Source organism: Mirounga leonina, unplaced genomic scaffold (assembly GCF_011800145.1).
Source record: "Mirounga leonina isolate KUSES-001 unplaced genomic scaffold, KU_Mleo_1.0 Mir_180, whole genome shotgun sequence".
In the NCBI taxonomy this organism is placed as follows: domain Eukaryota; kingdom Metazoa; phylum Chordata; class Mammalia; order Carnivora; family Phocidae; genus Mirounga; species Mirounga leonina.
The window spans coordinates 13,035,803-13,049,436 of record NW_023270469.1 but is presented as its reverse complement, the minus strand read 5'-3'; the positions used below and the strand labels follow the sequence as shown (position 1 = coordinate 13,049,436).

Genomic DNA, 13,634 nt, shown 5'->3' with positions numbered 1-13,634 from the left:
TCCCCCTGCCCCCCCCCCCCGGCCTTTCTCTCAGAGTTGCTTTGTCAGATGTTTCCCGCTCCCAGTTGTCACCGACCCTTTCACTCCACTGATGGCCAGCTCAGAGCTCACCCCACTCCAGGACCGGGGACCAGCTGATGTGCCTTCCCCACCACCACTCTCCTCCATCCCTAGCCTGTTGCCATGGCAACTGCAGGCACTCCTGCCCCTGCAGAATATTGCTTTCTTGTAACCTTCTTCCTCCTCCCTCTCCCCCCACCCTCTTTCTCTCACACAAAAAGAAAGCACAAGTGTTTTATATTCATTTTGCAAAAAGCTGTGTAGCGCATACTAATTGGCGTGGCTTCCTCCTGCTTTCTTTGAGCCTTGCCTCATTCTCCGAGCCAGGACTACAGGCCAGTGTAGGCTTGGGCCCCGCCAGCCTGCTCCTGGGAAGGGGTCTAACTCTGGTTTCCAGGGGCCGAGCAGCAGGCCTTTCATCCAGGCCTTGAGCCAGTGCCCCACAAGCAGGGCTGCTGAGGTCGCTGTGTCCTTGTCCCAGACCTTCTTATCCACAGACCAAGGGGTCTCCAGGAGAGGTGGAGCACCCAAACCCTGGCCTGGCACAGAGATTCAAAGCCAGCTTCAGCCGGAGGGCAGAGCACGGCTCCCCCTTGGTCCGTGTTGCTTTGTCCCAGCACCCACTCCCACCTTAACATCGCCTCCCTGGACCACTCCTCACTCCCTGGGCTGAGGCAGAGTCCTGGCCCAGGCCTTTGTCAGGATTGTTGCTCCGTGGCATCTGGGATTTGCTGTCAGCTAGGAGAGAGCCAGCATCTGGACTGGACGGGCACAGGAACCCTGGAGTGGCTCCCCACAAATCCCCTACGCTCTTTTCAAGCCATTCCTTGCCCTCCATTTTGGCAGCCCCTTCATCTCCCTGCATCTCTGCTATTCTCAGACTCCCATTTGAAAGAAGCAGGAGGGTGCTGTGTGTGTGTGTGTGTGCGCGCCTGCGCGCACACGCGAGAAGGCCTACAAGTACACGTGGTGTTCCCCAGGGAGGGCTGTCTGTCAGATTTTTGCCAGTCCCCAGGGACCAGAGACAAATCTTTTAATATATAAGCACTAGAGGAGTGGCTGGGATCATTGAAGGAACCTGTAGACAACATTTCCGGCTTTAATTGTACAATTGAAGTATAATTTGCATTCATTTACCATTTGGTGTTAAACTTTCCAAAACAAGAGAATTCAAAATGTGAAATATGCAGTTTTGCTGGCTACTGCTCTCCGGTGCGGGAGGAGGAGGTGGTACGAAGATGTCCACGCAGATTCTCTGTGGTAGAGAAGTGAAATCTGGAGCCCTGCACGTATGCGTTGTTGTTCCTGCCCAGTCCCTGAGCCAGGACCACTGGTCAAGCTCAGCTGTGGTACCAAATATCTCCTAACAGAAATGTCTCCTATAATGATGCCAACCTCGCCAGGGCGAAGCTCTGTTGGCACATAGGAGGAAACAGACTCCGCGTCACCTGCAAAACCAAGTTCAAACCTCATAGATCTTGGTGACCCGGCCCCTCCTTCTGACTTCTGCTTGATTTCTGGCCCTGCCCCCCTGTTAGATAACAAAACTTCAGTGGAGTAAATTTTAAAGATCACAGTGGCTTTATTCGACAATTCAGGAAACAGGCAGCAGCATCCCCATCCAGCAGTAGAAAGAAGCTGTAGGAAAGGAAAGGTTTTTAAAGGCAGAAGGGGGGCGGAGAAAGAAGATTATTTGCAAAGAATGCGTTGTTTCAGGCAAGGTCGCCTTTCCAAGAGGACCGGAAGGGGTCTTCCAGGAGGATTATCTCACTAGTGCTGACCAGGTAATCCCATGTTGACTGGCTACAGGTTGAAACTGCAGTTAGGTTAGGTATTAAGTCTTGGTTTGTTGTCCTGGGAGTTAGCCCAAGTGACTCCATTTTGGGCCTGCTGTCTCCTATGTAACACCCATCCCCATCCCATGCCCCACTCCAGAGCTAGATCAAAGCTTCCGTTCCTGGAATGTGCCCGTGACTCTGGTTCTGTGCCCATGAAAGGCTTATGCTAGTTAAGAGAATGCTTCGCGTGCCTTCCTCTAGCCCTGATTCCCTGGCAGACTGCTGCTCAGGTACTTCTGAAGCCTCTTGCTCCCCACAGGCCAAGTTGCACATACACTGCATTGTAAGTGTTTGTTGACCGCCTGTCTCCCTCCCCAAGGTCACTGTCAGGAGAGGCAGGGCCATCGTGGTTAGCTTCACATCTCCAGTCCACACAGGCCCTGGCCCACAGTGGGTGCTCAGTGGCTGCTGGGGGAGAGGTTAGAGGGGTGCAGCTAACTGACTGCAAGTCAGGGTTGTCTGACCACTAAGCCCAGTGTAGCTTATCGGGCTCTGGTTTGGGGGCCAGAGCTGTGTCTGAAGTGGACTCCCTGGTCCCTTGAGCAAGTCACTTGCTGCAACGGGAGACTGACAGCAAATGAGGGCATTAATTCTAGCTGGAAGTGAGGAGGGCTTCCTCCTCCGGTCTCCCGGTCCCCTGCAGCCTGGCCCCGGGGGCCACTCCGAGGGTGGGGGCATCTCACGGGTCCAGCCTCTCAGGTGCTGGTGGTTCTTCGTGAGCATCTTTTCTATTAGGGGAATAAGTACCCGCCAGAAGCCTGGTGTGGGCCAGTGTGGCCCTCGTGGGCGGGCAGGGGGGGAAGTAGCTGAGTGCTAGCCTGGCCCCAGCTGTCCTGCACTTTCCTCACCTGCCACATTGGACCACCAGGATTTGCTGCAGAGAGGACAAGAGGACGTGGGCCTCGGCCCACCTGCACAGCCAGCCCTGAGAGGAGTAGCCTGCGGCTCAGGGCTGCAGCAGGGCTGGCACATGCCGGAGACGTAGGGACGCAGGTAGCCTCCCTGAGTGCTCGCGGCCCTCCGGGGAATCAGAAGCAGGCGTGAGATCGTGGGGGGTCAGCGAGGCCCTGCCACCTTGGGCCATGGGCACAGCAAGAGCCAACTGCTCTACACGTACCACTGGACTGGGATTTAGGGCGCCGACTTGGGGTTTTGACTTCTCTTTTTAGATACAATTCACCAACCATAAAATTCACCCTTTTAAATATACAATTTAGGGGCGCCTGGCTGGCTCAGTTGGTGAGCATACAACTCTTGATCTTGGGGTCATGAATTTGAGCCCTATGTTGGGTGTAGAGATTACTTAAAAAAATAAAACCTTTAAAAAAAGTAAAGTGTACCACTTAGTGGGTTTTAGTATTTTGACAAGGTTGTGCAAACATCACTATCTAATCCCGGAACATTTTTACCACCCCAAAGAGAAACCCTGTACCAATTAGCAGTCACTCCCCATGTCTCCCTCCCCCAACCCCTGCCAGCCACAGGCTCTGCTCTGTCTCTGTAGATTTGCCTGGTCTGAACATTTCACATAAATGGAATTATCATACAGTATGCAGCCTTTTGCATCTGGCTCCTCTTACTTAGCAAATGTTTTCAAGGTTCATCTGTTTTATAGCATGTATCAGAACTTCATTCCTTTTATTGCCAAATAATAGTCGCTGGCACGGATATGCCATATTCTGTTTATCCATTTATCAGTTGATAAACATTTGGGTTTGTGATACTGTGATATAGAGTAAACAATACGTATTTGGTCTTCATCCCTCGTTCTGGCACAGAGCTCCTAAAACCCTTGGAATTTCCTGAGTGTTAATAAAGGTGACTTTTGTTAGGTTATTGAGGTGACTTGGATGCCCAGAAGGATGGGCTGGTTGCCAGGAGAACCAACCGTGTGATGAGAGCATTGAACTTTCAACCCAACCTTCGAGGAGGAGAGAGGGGCTGGAGGTTGAATCAACGGACAACAGCCAGTGATTTCATCAGCTAAACCTACATAATGAAGCCTCCGCAAAAATCCAAAAGGATGGGGTTTGGAGAGCTTCTGGGTTGGTGACCGTATGGAGATTTGGGGAAAGTGAGCCCCAGAGAGCACAGAAGCTCTGTGCCCCTTCGCATGTACTGTGCCCTCCGCATCTCTTTTATCTGGCCGTTCCGGAGTTACATCTTTTTATAATAAACCGGTGACCTGGTCAGTAAAATGTTTCTCTGAGTATAAGCAGCTCTTGCAGAGGAATCAAACCCAAGGAGGGGATCGTGGGAACCTCTGCTCTGTAGCCGGTCGTCAGAAGCACAGGTGACAGCCTTTACCTGTGATTGGCATCTGAAGCCGGGGGTTCGGCGGGGGGGGCAGTCTTGTAGGACTGAGCCCTCAACCTGTGGGATCCGCCGCTACCCCCAGGTAGGTGGTCAGAATTGAGTTGAATTGTAGGACACCCCAGCTGCTATCAGGAAAAAAACACATCAGAATTGGCATCAGGACCTGAAGGTTGTTTCCCTTTTCTAGGCGTGATGGACACTGATGCTGTGAACATTTCTAAGTCCTGTGTGCGCACGTTTTCGGTCCTCTTGGGTGAACACTAGGGGTGGAAGTGTACCTATGGTGACTTTGTTTAACTTTTTGAGGCACAATCAGCTTGCTTCTTGCCTCACTGTTTGAGTGAGTCATTCCCCCACCCGATTCCCAGGTCTCCCTTCACTCCCTGCCCTTTAGACAGTGACTTGCTTGGACAGTTGAGCGTCTTGAGTGCATGGCCCGTGCTCGGGCCACTCTCGCGCGCGGAGCGCTGCGCTGTCACCCGCCTAGCTCTCTGTTCCCCCATCCCACCCCCTCCCTCTGTGTCCACTTCTGCCACCGCTGAAGTAGAGAGCTTCCTAGGGAGCAGATGGCCTGGGCCTCTCTGCTCCTGGGCTGGACCTGCCAGGCCCCCAGCTCTTGGCCTGGGCACAGGGGCAGCACTCGTTCCTGCCATCTGTCTAGGCTGCTTAGCAGCCACGATCTTCAGCCAGCATGGATCCATCCCCTACAGGCCCAGCAATCAGAATGTTCCAAATATACCCATGCCTGTGCCTGGAAGGGCAGGCGAGTGTGGGTCTCTGCGCCAGGCCGTGGGCAGAGGCGTGTCAGACTCACCTGCAGCCCCAGCACCCAGCCCAGGGGCTGGCACTGTGGGCTCTCAGGCGGTGCTGAGAGCCGGGGCGCAGCGAATGAAAGGGCAGTTAGACAGGTGGGAGGTGATGTGTGTGTGTGTGTGTGTGCATGCGCTGCGTCCAGCCTGAAGGAGGCCGGAGCATGGCAGGATAGGGAGCAAAACCACTGGCTTGTGGGACACTTGAGTGCTGAGCATGCTGTGCTGCTGGGAGAAGGCCGGGGGGCCAGGGCTGGCAGAGAGCATACCGGAAGTGACGACTGGGGCCGGGCGGGAGGACGCACGGGCGTGTCACTTGCATTGAGACAGGAACCACTCTGAAGCTTTGAGGAGAGGGTAGTAGCTTTGTCTTTTGTTGTTGTTGTTGTTGTTTTAGATAAAATTTGCTCTTTTAATCAGTTCAGGGCGCCTGGGTGGCTCAGTTTATTAAACATCTGCCTTTAGCTCAGATCACGATCCCAGGGTACTGGGATCGAGTTCCGTGTCGGGCTCTCTGCTCAGCGGGGAGCCTGCTTCTCCCTCTGCCTGCCCCCCGCTCCTGCTCTCCCTCACTATTTTTTTCTCTCACTCTCTCAAATAAATAAAATCTTTAAAATATATATATATATACAGTTCAGTGGTTTTTAGTATATTTACAAGATCATGTGAGTATCACTACTATCCCACTCTGGAACATTTTCACCATCCCACAGAGAGCCCTGCAGTAGCCTCATCTTGACCGTTGTCACCATATTCCAGCCAGCTGGTCTGTCCTGGTGCACGCAGCCCATCCCCCCTCCATGGCCCCAGCCACGGGTGCTGTGTGTCACTGCCGTAGGTCCAGGACCAAATCCCACAGTTTCCATGGCAATTCACCTGTTCCCCAGTCAGCCATCCATGCCCAGCAGGCATCCACTGAGTGCCGCGGACAGTCCTGGGGGCCCACCTATGCTAGGACAGGCACGTTCGTCTTCAGAGCAGAGATGAGTGGGGAGTGGGAAGGGACAGGCAGCCCTCCCTGTAGTGTGGTCAGAGGCCTGCTGGCTGTTGGTGGCAGATGAAGAGCAAGAGGAGATGGGTAGTGTGCGGGGCAGCTAGCTTCTAAGGGTATGGGGGCTCTGGGTTGTGAGGCAGCCCTGGGGAACCTTGTGACATACAGCGCTGATTGGAGCTCACACTTAGCTCTTCTCCGTGCTCAGCTGTGTGTCTTCCCTGGAAGAACTCAGCAGGCAGGGGTCAGGCCTAGGAATGACCATCAAGGAGGTAGCTGAGAATTGAACAGCACATCTAGAAGTTAAGAAGTCCCCCATCTTAGAGCCCAGAGTCCTGTTCCAAATGTAGAGGGTAGCCTGGAGTCACCTCTGGAGAAGGATCTGCTCTGTGGCCTGGTGGTGGGCTGAGCTGTGGCCAGCACACCAGCAGTGTGGCCTAGTGGGCACTGTTGGTCCCTCACACAGGTTAACCTTGGAGCATGGCCAGCCCAGGAGCCCTGGGATGCACACCACACAGACTGAACCCAGATGCCTGAGTCCCACGTCTTCTGGGGACCTGTCAGGTCCCTGCTTAGGGAACTAGAGAGAAGTTGTCATGGGAAAGCTTACTCCCATGCTTTGGACTCCAGCTTCTTGCCTCCACTTGCCCCCATCTTCCGCCTGTCTGTGTTCTCTTCCCAATCCATATCTTCTGCAGAACTTTCTGAGCACTGTTACAGCCATAGTCTTGGTGGCTCTCACAGCCTGTCACCCTCTGCAGACCCCTCCCCACCCTCTGGAGGCAGCTCTCTGTCTCTGACCACAGCTCTCCAGAGGCCCTTGTCCTTCATCCTTCGCTTTTCTTCCCCAGGTTATCCTGAAGGATCTGGAGGTGTTGGCAGAAATTGCTTCCTCCCCTGCAGGCCAGACGGATGACCCAGGCCCCCTTGATGGCCCTGACCTCCGGGTCAGCCACTCAGAACTTCAGGTGCCCACCCCTGGCAGAGCCAACCTGCTGAACACTCCTGGTAAGTCATCCCCTTCTGGTTACAGCCTCAGGGGGCCTGGGAATGCTAGTGCCCAGTCTCGTCCTAGACCAGGCGCTCTTTGGGCTGCCGCTCTTGAGCCCCGGAGCTCTGCTAAGGTGTGAGCAGTCAGAAGTTTCCTCTGCTCTCTGAGAGGCAGGCAGACCTCACCCTCCTGCTGCCTCCCCACCCCCATAAGAGGCCCTCACATCCCCTTTTCCTCATCTTCCTGCACCGTTCATACTTTTGAGCCATCAGCCAAATATAAAACCATCTGAGTCAGCTGATTGTCTCTTTTGCTGGGGCAGCGTCTCCCCAGTCAGGAATCGGGGGCTTTGGAGCCTTGGGTCTCACAGGTGGAAGACTAGGCAGCCATTTCCTTCCTCATCGGGGAGCTAAAAATAGCAAACAACATGGCAGGCAGCCCAGGCAAGAGAGGGGATAATTCAAACAGGATGTTTCCAGGCAGTCCTTGGACATGAAGGTGGCCATGGTGTTCCTGGGGCTCGCCCCTCAGGGTCCTTCCAAACAGCAGGTGGCTCTCCTCCCTGGACCAGTGCAACTCCCAACTCCTCCCTCCCAGGCAGACGCCAGTTCCCTCCAGTGGCGTGATCCTGGGAAATGCCAAGGATGCAGGTTGATAGGAAAGTCCCCACAAATCTTGGGTATTTGCCTGGGGTGTCTCTTTGTCTCCTGAGTGGTTCTTGACATCCAGTTACAAGGTCCTAGATGGCTCCTCCTTTGATGCAGAAGCAAATGTCAAAAAGATGGAGGACCTTGCAGCGGTAGCTTTCCTCCTGCCACTCCAGCAGGCGGCGCCCCTGGAGGCGCTCTGGTACCCTGCCCTGAGAACACCTGCTGGGTGGAGCCGCCGGGGCGGGGGGGGGGGGGGGCCTGCCGGCCTGGCTGCACCCCAGGGCTGCCAGGCCGAATCACAGAAGGCCCGTGCATTGAAGATGTCTCCCTGGTGACGTGAAGTCAAGGGCTCCCCCAGCTGCTGCAGTGGGGTGTCACATAGGACCCAGGCTTCAGGCCACTGCTGCTGCCCGTGCTCTGCCTGCAACTGGTCCCAAGTGTCCACCTGTTTCTGCCTGAAGCAAGGAAAGAGTAAGGGGCTCTGGTAGCAGCCAAGTTTCCTTCTCTTGTTTCCCCAGGATACAGTGGCTTCCTTGCCCAGGAGCCCAGTTTCCTCTAGGCAGTCAGAGGCCACGGTTGGGAGGCTCCCACATCCTGACCCTGGGACCCTCAGGGAGGTCCCCACCCTCTGTCCCGCAGCCCGGGAGTCCGTTCTCCATCCTGTGTCCCACGTCAGTGCTCGGGGTCAACCCAAAGTCCCTGGGACAGATGGCAAGAATGCCAGAGGTTGAGTGTGGGCGCCGAGCCATGGTGTGGGGGTGGGGTCCCACTGAGAGGGGGGAGGAGCAGCGGCGAGGGGGTGAGGGAGAAGTGACTGCAGGAGGGGCAGAGCCAGGAGAAGGCATCCTGTGGGTCAGAGCCAGCCCTCAGATCTCCCTCCCCAGGAAGCAGTTGTCCAGAATCTTCTCCTCAGAGTGAGAGAAGCCAAACCTGAGGCAGCGCAGCCTCAGGCAAGGGAAGGATACCTCCGTTTCCAGGACTCCCCAGGATCTGTCCCTCTACCTCTGAAGTGTTTTTTCTCTTTCTCTGGGGCCAAAAAGTTGATGACTGAAGTGCTTACTCATTATCAGAGGGATGGGCTGGGAAATGGCCTGGGGCCCAGGTCTGCTGGAGAGGGCGGGGCATGTGCCCTGGGGAGGCCCAGACCGGGAGCCCCAGGAGGGGCCCTCTCAGCCCCCGGGGGGCAGGAGCTGAGGGGAGTCTCAGATGGCTAGGTGCTCTGAACCCTGGCTCCTGGCCCTGCCGAGGTGGGTGGGCTGCTAACGAGGCTGAGGTGGGGAAGATTTGCCCCAGCTCACCAGGGCTGTAGGACTGGCTCACATCAGCCAGGGACTCGCCCTGAGTTCATAGAAAAACAACCAAGTGTGCCAGATGGGAAGAAATTCCATCCTGGAAAGAACACTAAGGAAGTGCCTACAGTCAGTGTCACCTCTTGCCTCAAGGACCCACAGCACCATGGGCCGCGTGCGCCTAGCCTGAGACTCACATGTTCGCTGCAGAGAGTGGGAACCACACATGCGTGCGTGTCCACAGCTGACACCAGATTTTTCAAATGGGTGCGTGATTTTTAAAAGGTCAAGTTCAAACTAGTAAGAGAAGAGCACAGGAAACCAGGGCTGGGCCCCATCCCCTCTCCTGCTTCAGCTGCCTTGGGGAGGGCACTGGCCAGGCCCCAAGGATGTGGGGGGTGGCTGTTTTGGTCAGAAAGCATGCAGGAAGTGTACACTCATTCATCTGTGGGCTGCTCTTTATCCCAGTGCTTCTCAGGCATGCAAGAGGGTCATTCTTTCTGTTTCTATCCGGCCGTGCACGTGGACAGAGGCTACAAGGCCAGACCCTCTTCCTGTTTGGATTTTGCTTTCCTCTGGCTCTCTAGGGCACAGCTCTGAGAACTTGCAGAGTGCTGTGCTATGTCCCTTTAGGGTAGAGTGCCGCCACCCCCGCAGTGAAGGGTCTTTCTGGAAAGCCAAGGAGGCAGAGAGCCGAGCAAAGATGAAATCAGCACATTTGTAGAGAACCAAACGGCCCTGCCTGCTCGCTGGGTCTGTAAAACTCAAAAGATGTAGCGTGAGGGTTGGGGCAGCATCACCCACCTGGGAAGCCGCCACGGGCGCCTAAATGCACCGTCGCTGCAGCCCCCGGGGTCTGCAGGCGGAGTTGGCCACACGGGCCGTCCCTCCCACCGGGCCCAGTGCACACGTCGCTCCCTCCAGTGCAGAGCGTGTGGGCAGCGGCGATGGTCTGCTTCCCCCACCGCCGCTTCGTTGCTGACCTCCACAGAGCCCCAAGCCGGGAAGAGACTCACCTCGGGGGCATTTGGGAGGGGGCTGCCTGGGTGGGTGGCCGTGAGGGAAGCCCCTGGAGAGGTCCCGCATGCTGCTGTCTCCTGATTGTGATTTGGTGAAATGAAACGGAAACAACCACTTGGGTCTCCTCTGAGTGGGCAGCTTTTGTGCATTCTCTGCCCATCTCCACTCAGGGGGGACGCCGGCTGAGGCCGCCTAGTAGGCTCTGGGGAGAGGGGGTGAGGAGCCCCCTTCGAGCAGACCTGAGCCTGAGCCAAAGGCTCAGCAGAAGCGGGAGGCCTCCAGGATCAGTCCCTCATTTGAGACGTGCCCAGCGCTCCTGGGACCTGGATGTTGTTGCTGCAGGAGAGGGAGCAGCCTGGGCCAGGTGAGGCAGCATTGTTGCCGTCTCGGGTCAGAGGTCACCCCAGGACTGATGTTTGCTCCCAAAACCCAGTCTTCCCTTTCCTTCCTTGGTGGGATAACTGCTCACGCCAGTGTGCCCTGCAGGGTTCTCTGGTCCAAGGTGGAGTTTGACCCCAGCTCTAAAAACAGGCAGAAATGAAATGTTCTGATTCCATTTCATTCCTTATCGCCCAGGCTGGTGTGGCCAAATTCACAAACAAGTTCCAGGAGAAACCCAGGAAGCCATCCCTGGGCATTTTTCCCAGTAGTAATGGTGACTGTAATACATTGAGCTTGTTAGGACCGGACGCTGTTCTGAGCACTTCCTGTGTGTCACCTCACCGAACCTCACTGTGGCCTAGCCCCTCAACTCCTCACGACAACTGTGAGGGAAAGCACTGTTGTCATTCTTACCTGGGAGTTGGGGGGGTTGTAGTAGGCGTCGGTGCTGACCCAGGAGCCCAGCCGGAGAGGCTGCTCTCTACCCCCATGCTTAGAGGACAGAAGCACTTGCCCAGCACCGGAAGCTTTTATCGCCCAAGCAGGGGAGCAGAGCAGTGGTGGCCAGGCCAGCAGTCCAGGCTTCTCCGGTGGGGCGGTGGGCCACGGCCCCAACCTGGCATAGTTCTTGAGGATAGCCCTTCTCTGCACAGTGACTTCAGGGACCCCATTCTGGCCTCAACCACCTCAGCAACTCATGCCCTCTGCTGCCTCCACTTCCTCCAGCCACATCAGACCGTTTCCCAGCCCCCAAAGCCTTTCTGTGCTCTTGGAGCCTTAAAGGCCTTCTTCCTACATACTGTTTCAGACAGCATGGGTGCCAGGGTCAGAAGGATCTAGGTTGTACTCATCTCTGAATGCCCAGAGTCAGGCGCCCAGGAAGGGTCAGGACCTGTCTTTCAGAGTCATTATCATGATGGAAGGAGGGGACACCAGAGCTGGCCGCCCCGTCACCAGTGCCATATCGAACGTCCCCCCAGCACCACTGCGCAGGTCTTCGCTTGTTGCCAGGTGGAGAGCCTAGCCCTCTGCGTCCCAGGCTCGGTTTCCACGATGGTCGCAAGGCCCCTTCCTCCTGTGTATCTCTGGCGCCGCCCTTGGCCCGGCCCCCCCTCAGCAGCCGTCTTTCCTGGCGCAGCCCCTCTCTACTGCCCTGTCAGCTGGAAGTTTCTCCTGGGCCCTGTTGTGGCCCATTAGCTTATCTCCTTCTCCGAAACAGGCAGCTGGAAAGCCTCCTGGATTTGGATCACTGCCCAGGGCGGAGGGCTCCCCAGCCTCAGCTGAACCGGCTCGCAGCAAAGAAAGTGACTGCCTCTTGGATCGAGCCCCAAGGGTGCCATTGCTACAACATCTTTGCCACCCTTTTATCCATGTGGCCGTGGGGTCTGGGCCCTCCGAATAAGCAGACTGCACACCTCCTGAGACCCTGCTGCACCAGAGTCCTGGGCCTCCTTTTCTTACAGCCCCTTGATCCCGTAGGGGTAGCTGCCCCTTCCCCACCTGCGTCCCCAGGTTCCATGCCAGCTTCCCGGTCATGCAGCCCCCTCCTCAGAGCAATCCCTGTGCCAGGTACTGTGCTAGGCTTATCCCTGTGAGGTCCACAGACAGGAACCGGCCCCAGAGGAGGTGTCACTTCCTCAAGCCTGCCCCGCCAGTCAGCCACAGGGCCTGGATCTACCCCGGTCCCCGGCCTTTCCTCCACACTCTCTGGGCGGCGGGGTGCAGATGCCCTACGCGAGGGTCCGGCCGGGCCCATGGGCCCCACGGGCCCCACACCAGGGGGGAGGGAGACAGGGGTGAGAGAGCAGGGAGCCAAGCAGGGACCCCGCCGGGTCTGGGCTGGGCCATGAAGGCTTTCGCATCTGGTTTTGTTGAACTGTAACTCGTTTTGCCTATTGAGGCCAGAGCTATTTTTATCCTGACACGTGAGGCTCCTTCACGTCATAGCCACAAAACTCAATCTAAAACATCCCAGGGAAGGTTGTTTGTGAGACGTTGTGCAGATTCTCATGTCGCCACATCAGGTTTCACTTAGCAACATCTGCACGGCTGGCTCCCCGGCCGCCCACCCCACCAGCCTGGTTTTGTATACAGAGCGCTCCCGACAGCATCTGTCTGCCCTTCGGCTAGCCAGCAGTCACGTGAACTTCCTGCCAGAGCCCTCTGCTCCAAACTTCTCCAAACCAGAAATGCGAGGCAGGCAGCATTCAGCTCAGGGGCTGGTCCTTGGCAGGATCGGGGAATGGAAACCCCACTTTCCCTGGCCCCTTGGAGAGTGTGACTCTCCCGAGACCCAAGGCCAGGTTGTCCCCAGCCACCCCGCTTCCTGGGCCCCAGCCAGAACGGCTGACACCCCGTCTCTGGTGGGCCCACAGACTGCTATCAGCAGTGCCACCCGAGTGAGAGCCTCTGGCTCTGGCGTCCCAGCACCTCCTCAGAGCACAGTGCTGGAGGGCCTGCCCGGAATTGGGTGCTGGGCTCCTGCCCAGGCTCTGCCCCTTCCTAAAGGACCAGCAGCACCTGGCCCAGGGCCCCACTCGATAGCAGAGCCTGGCGGAGGTGACTTTTACCAGACCTATTGGGAAAAGAGGCAGATTCCCTGCCTGGCTGTCGAGGGCGAGATGAGCAAGAGCCGAGGCGGGCGGAAGTGGCCAGTGAGGCCCTGTGCACACTCCGCGGGGAGGAGCAGGCTGTGTTTGGGCAGAAGTTAGTTCAGTTGAGAGAGGCCCTTCATTCCGTGTAGTAACACTTCCTGGCGTGAGTCTGCTGTCTCTCCACCCCACCTCCTCCTTCCGTGCCTGCAGCCCTGCCCGAGAACATGTCGCAGGTTCTGTCTCAAGCCAGCTGGGCCTGAGGGGCTGGTTCGTCAGAAAAGTGGCTGACGGGCCAGTGGGAAACAGAGTCTGGGGGAGACCAAGTAGGCCCTCACCCTGTCTGTGGTGAGCCCCCAGCGGGCCCTGTCTTCGACCAGCCCACTCAGGAAGGGTTGCCTCTCCTGCCCAGACCTGCCATCTCTACACAGTCAGGCTGGGATTGCAGTGAGCTTTCCAAGCTCCCCGCCCAGTCCTGCGGAGACTCCTCCTCAGAGAGCCCATTCTGGTGGGCGGGAGCCTGAGGGACAAAGGTCCCTGCCCAACAGCTGCAGGCCCCAGCAGCTCCCCGACACTCCCATCAGCTGGGTTTGGCTCTCAGGCTGGCGCCCAGCCCCCACTCAGTTTGCACCCAGCCTCCTGCTCTTTGTAATCTTGAAACGGGAGCGCCGGGAGGGCTGAGCTGCGAAAGCTTTCCC

General features: G+C 56.9%; 1 protein-coding gene across 2 annotated transcripts in view; it reads left to right on the top strand.

Moving 5' to 3' along the window:
- The window catches only part of VAC14 (VAC14 component of PIKFYVE complex), a 100,287-nt gene that overhangs the window by 42,363 nt on the left and 44,290 nt on the right, over positions 1–13,634 (top strand). For both annotated transcript variants that reach the window (XM_035024814.1, XM_035024815.1), the window contains exon 13: positions 6,866–7,022. In XM_035024814.1, coding sequence (XP_034880705.1) covers positions 6,866–7,022 — 157 coding nt within the window. The remainder of the gene's footprint in view (positions 1–6,865; positions 7,023–13,634) is intronic.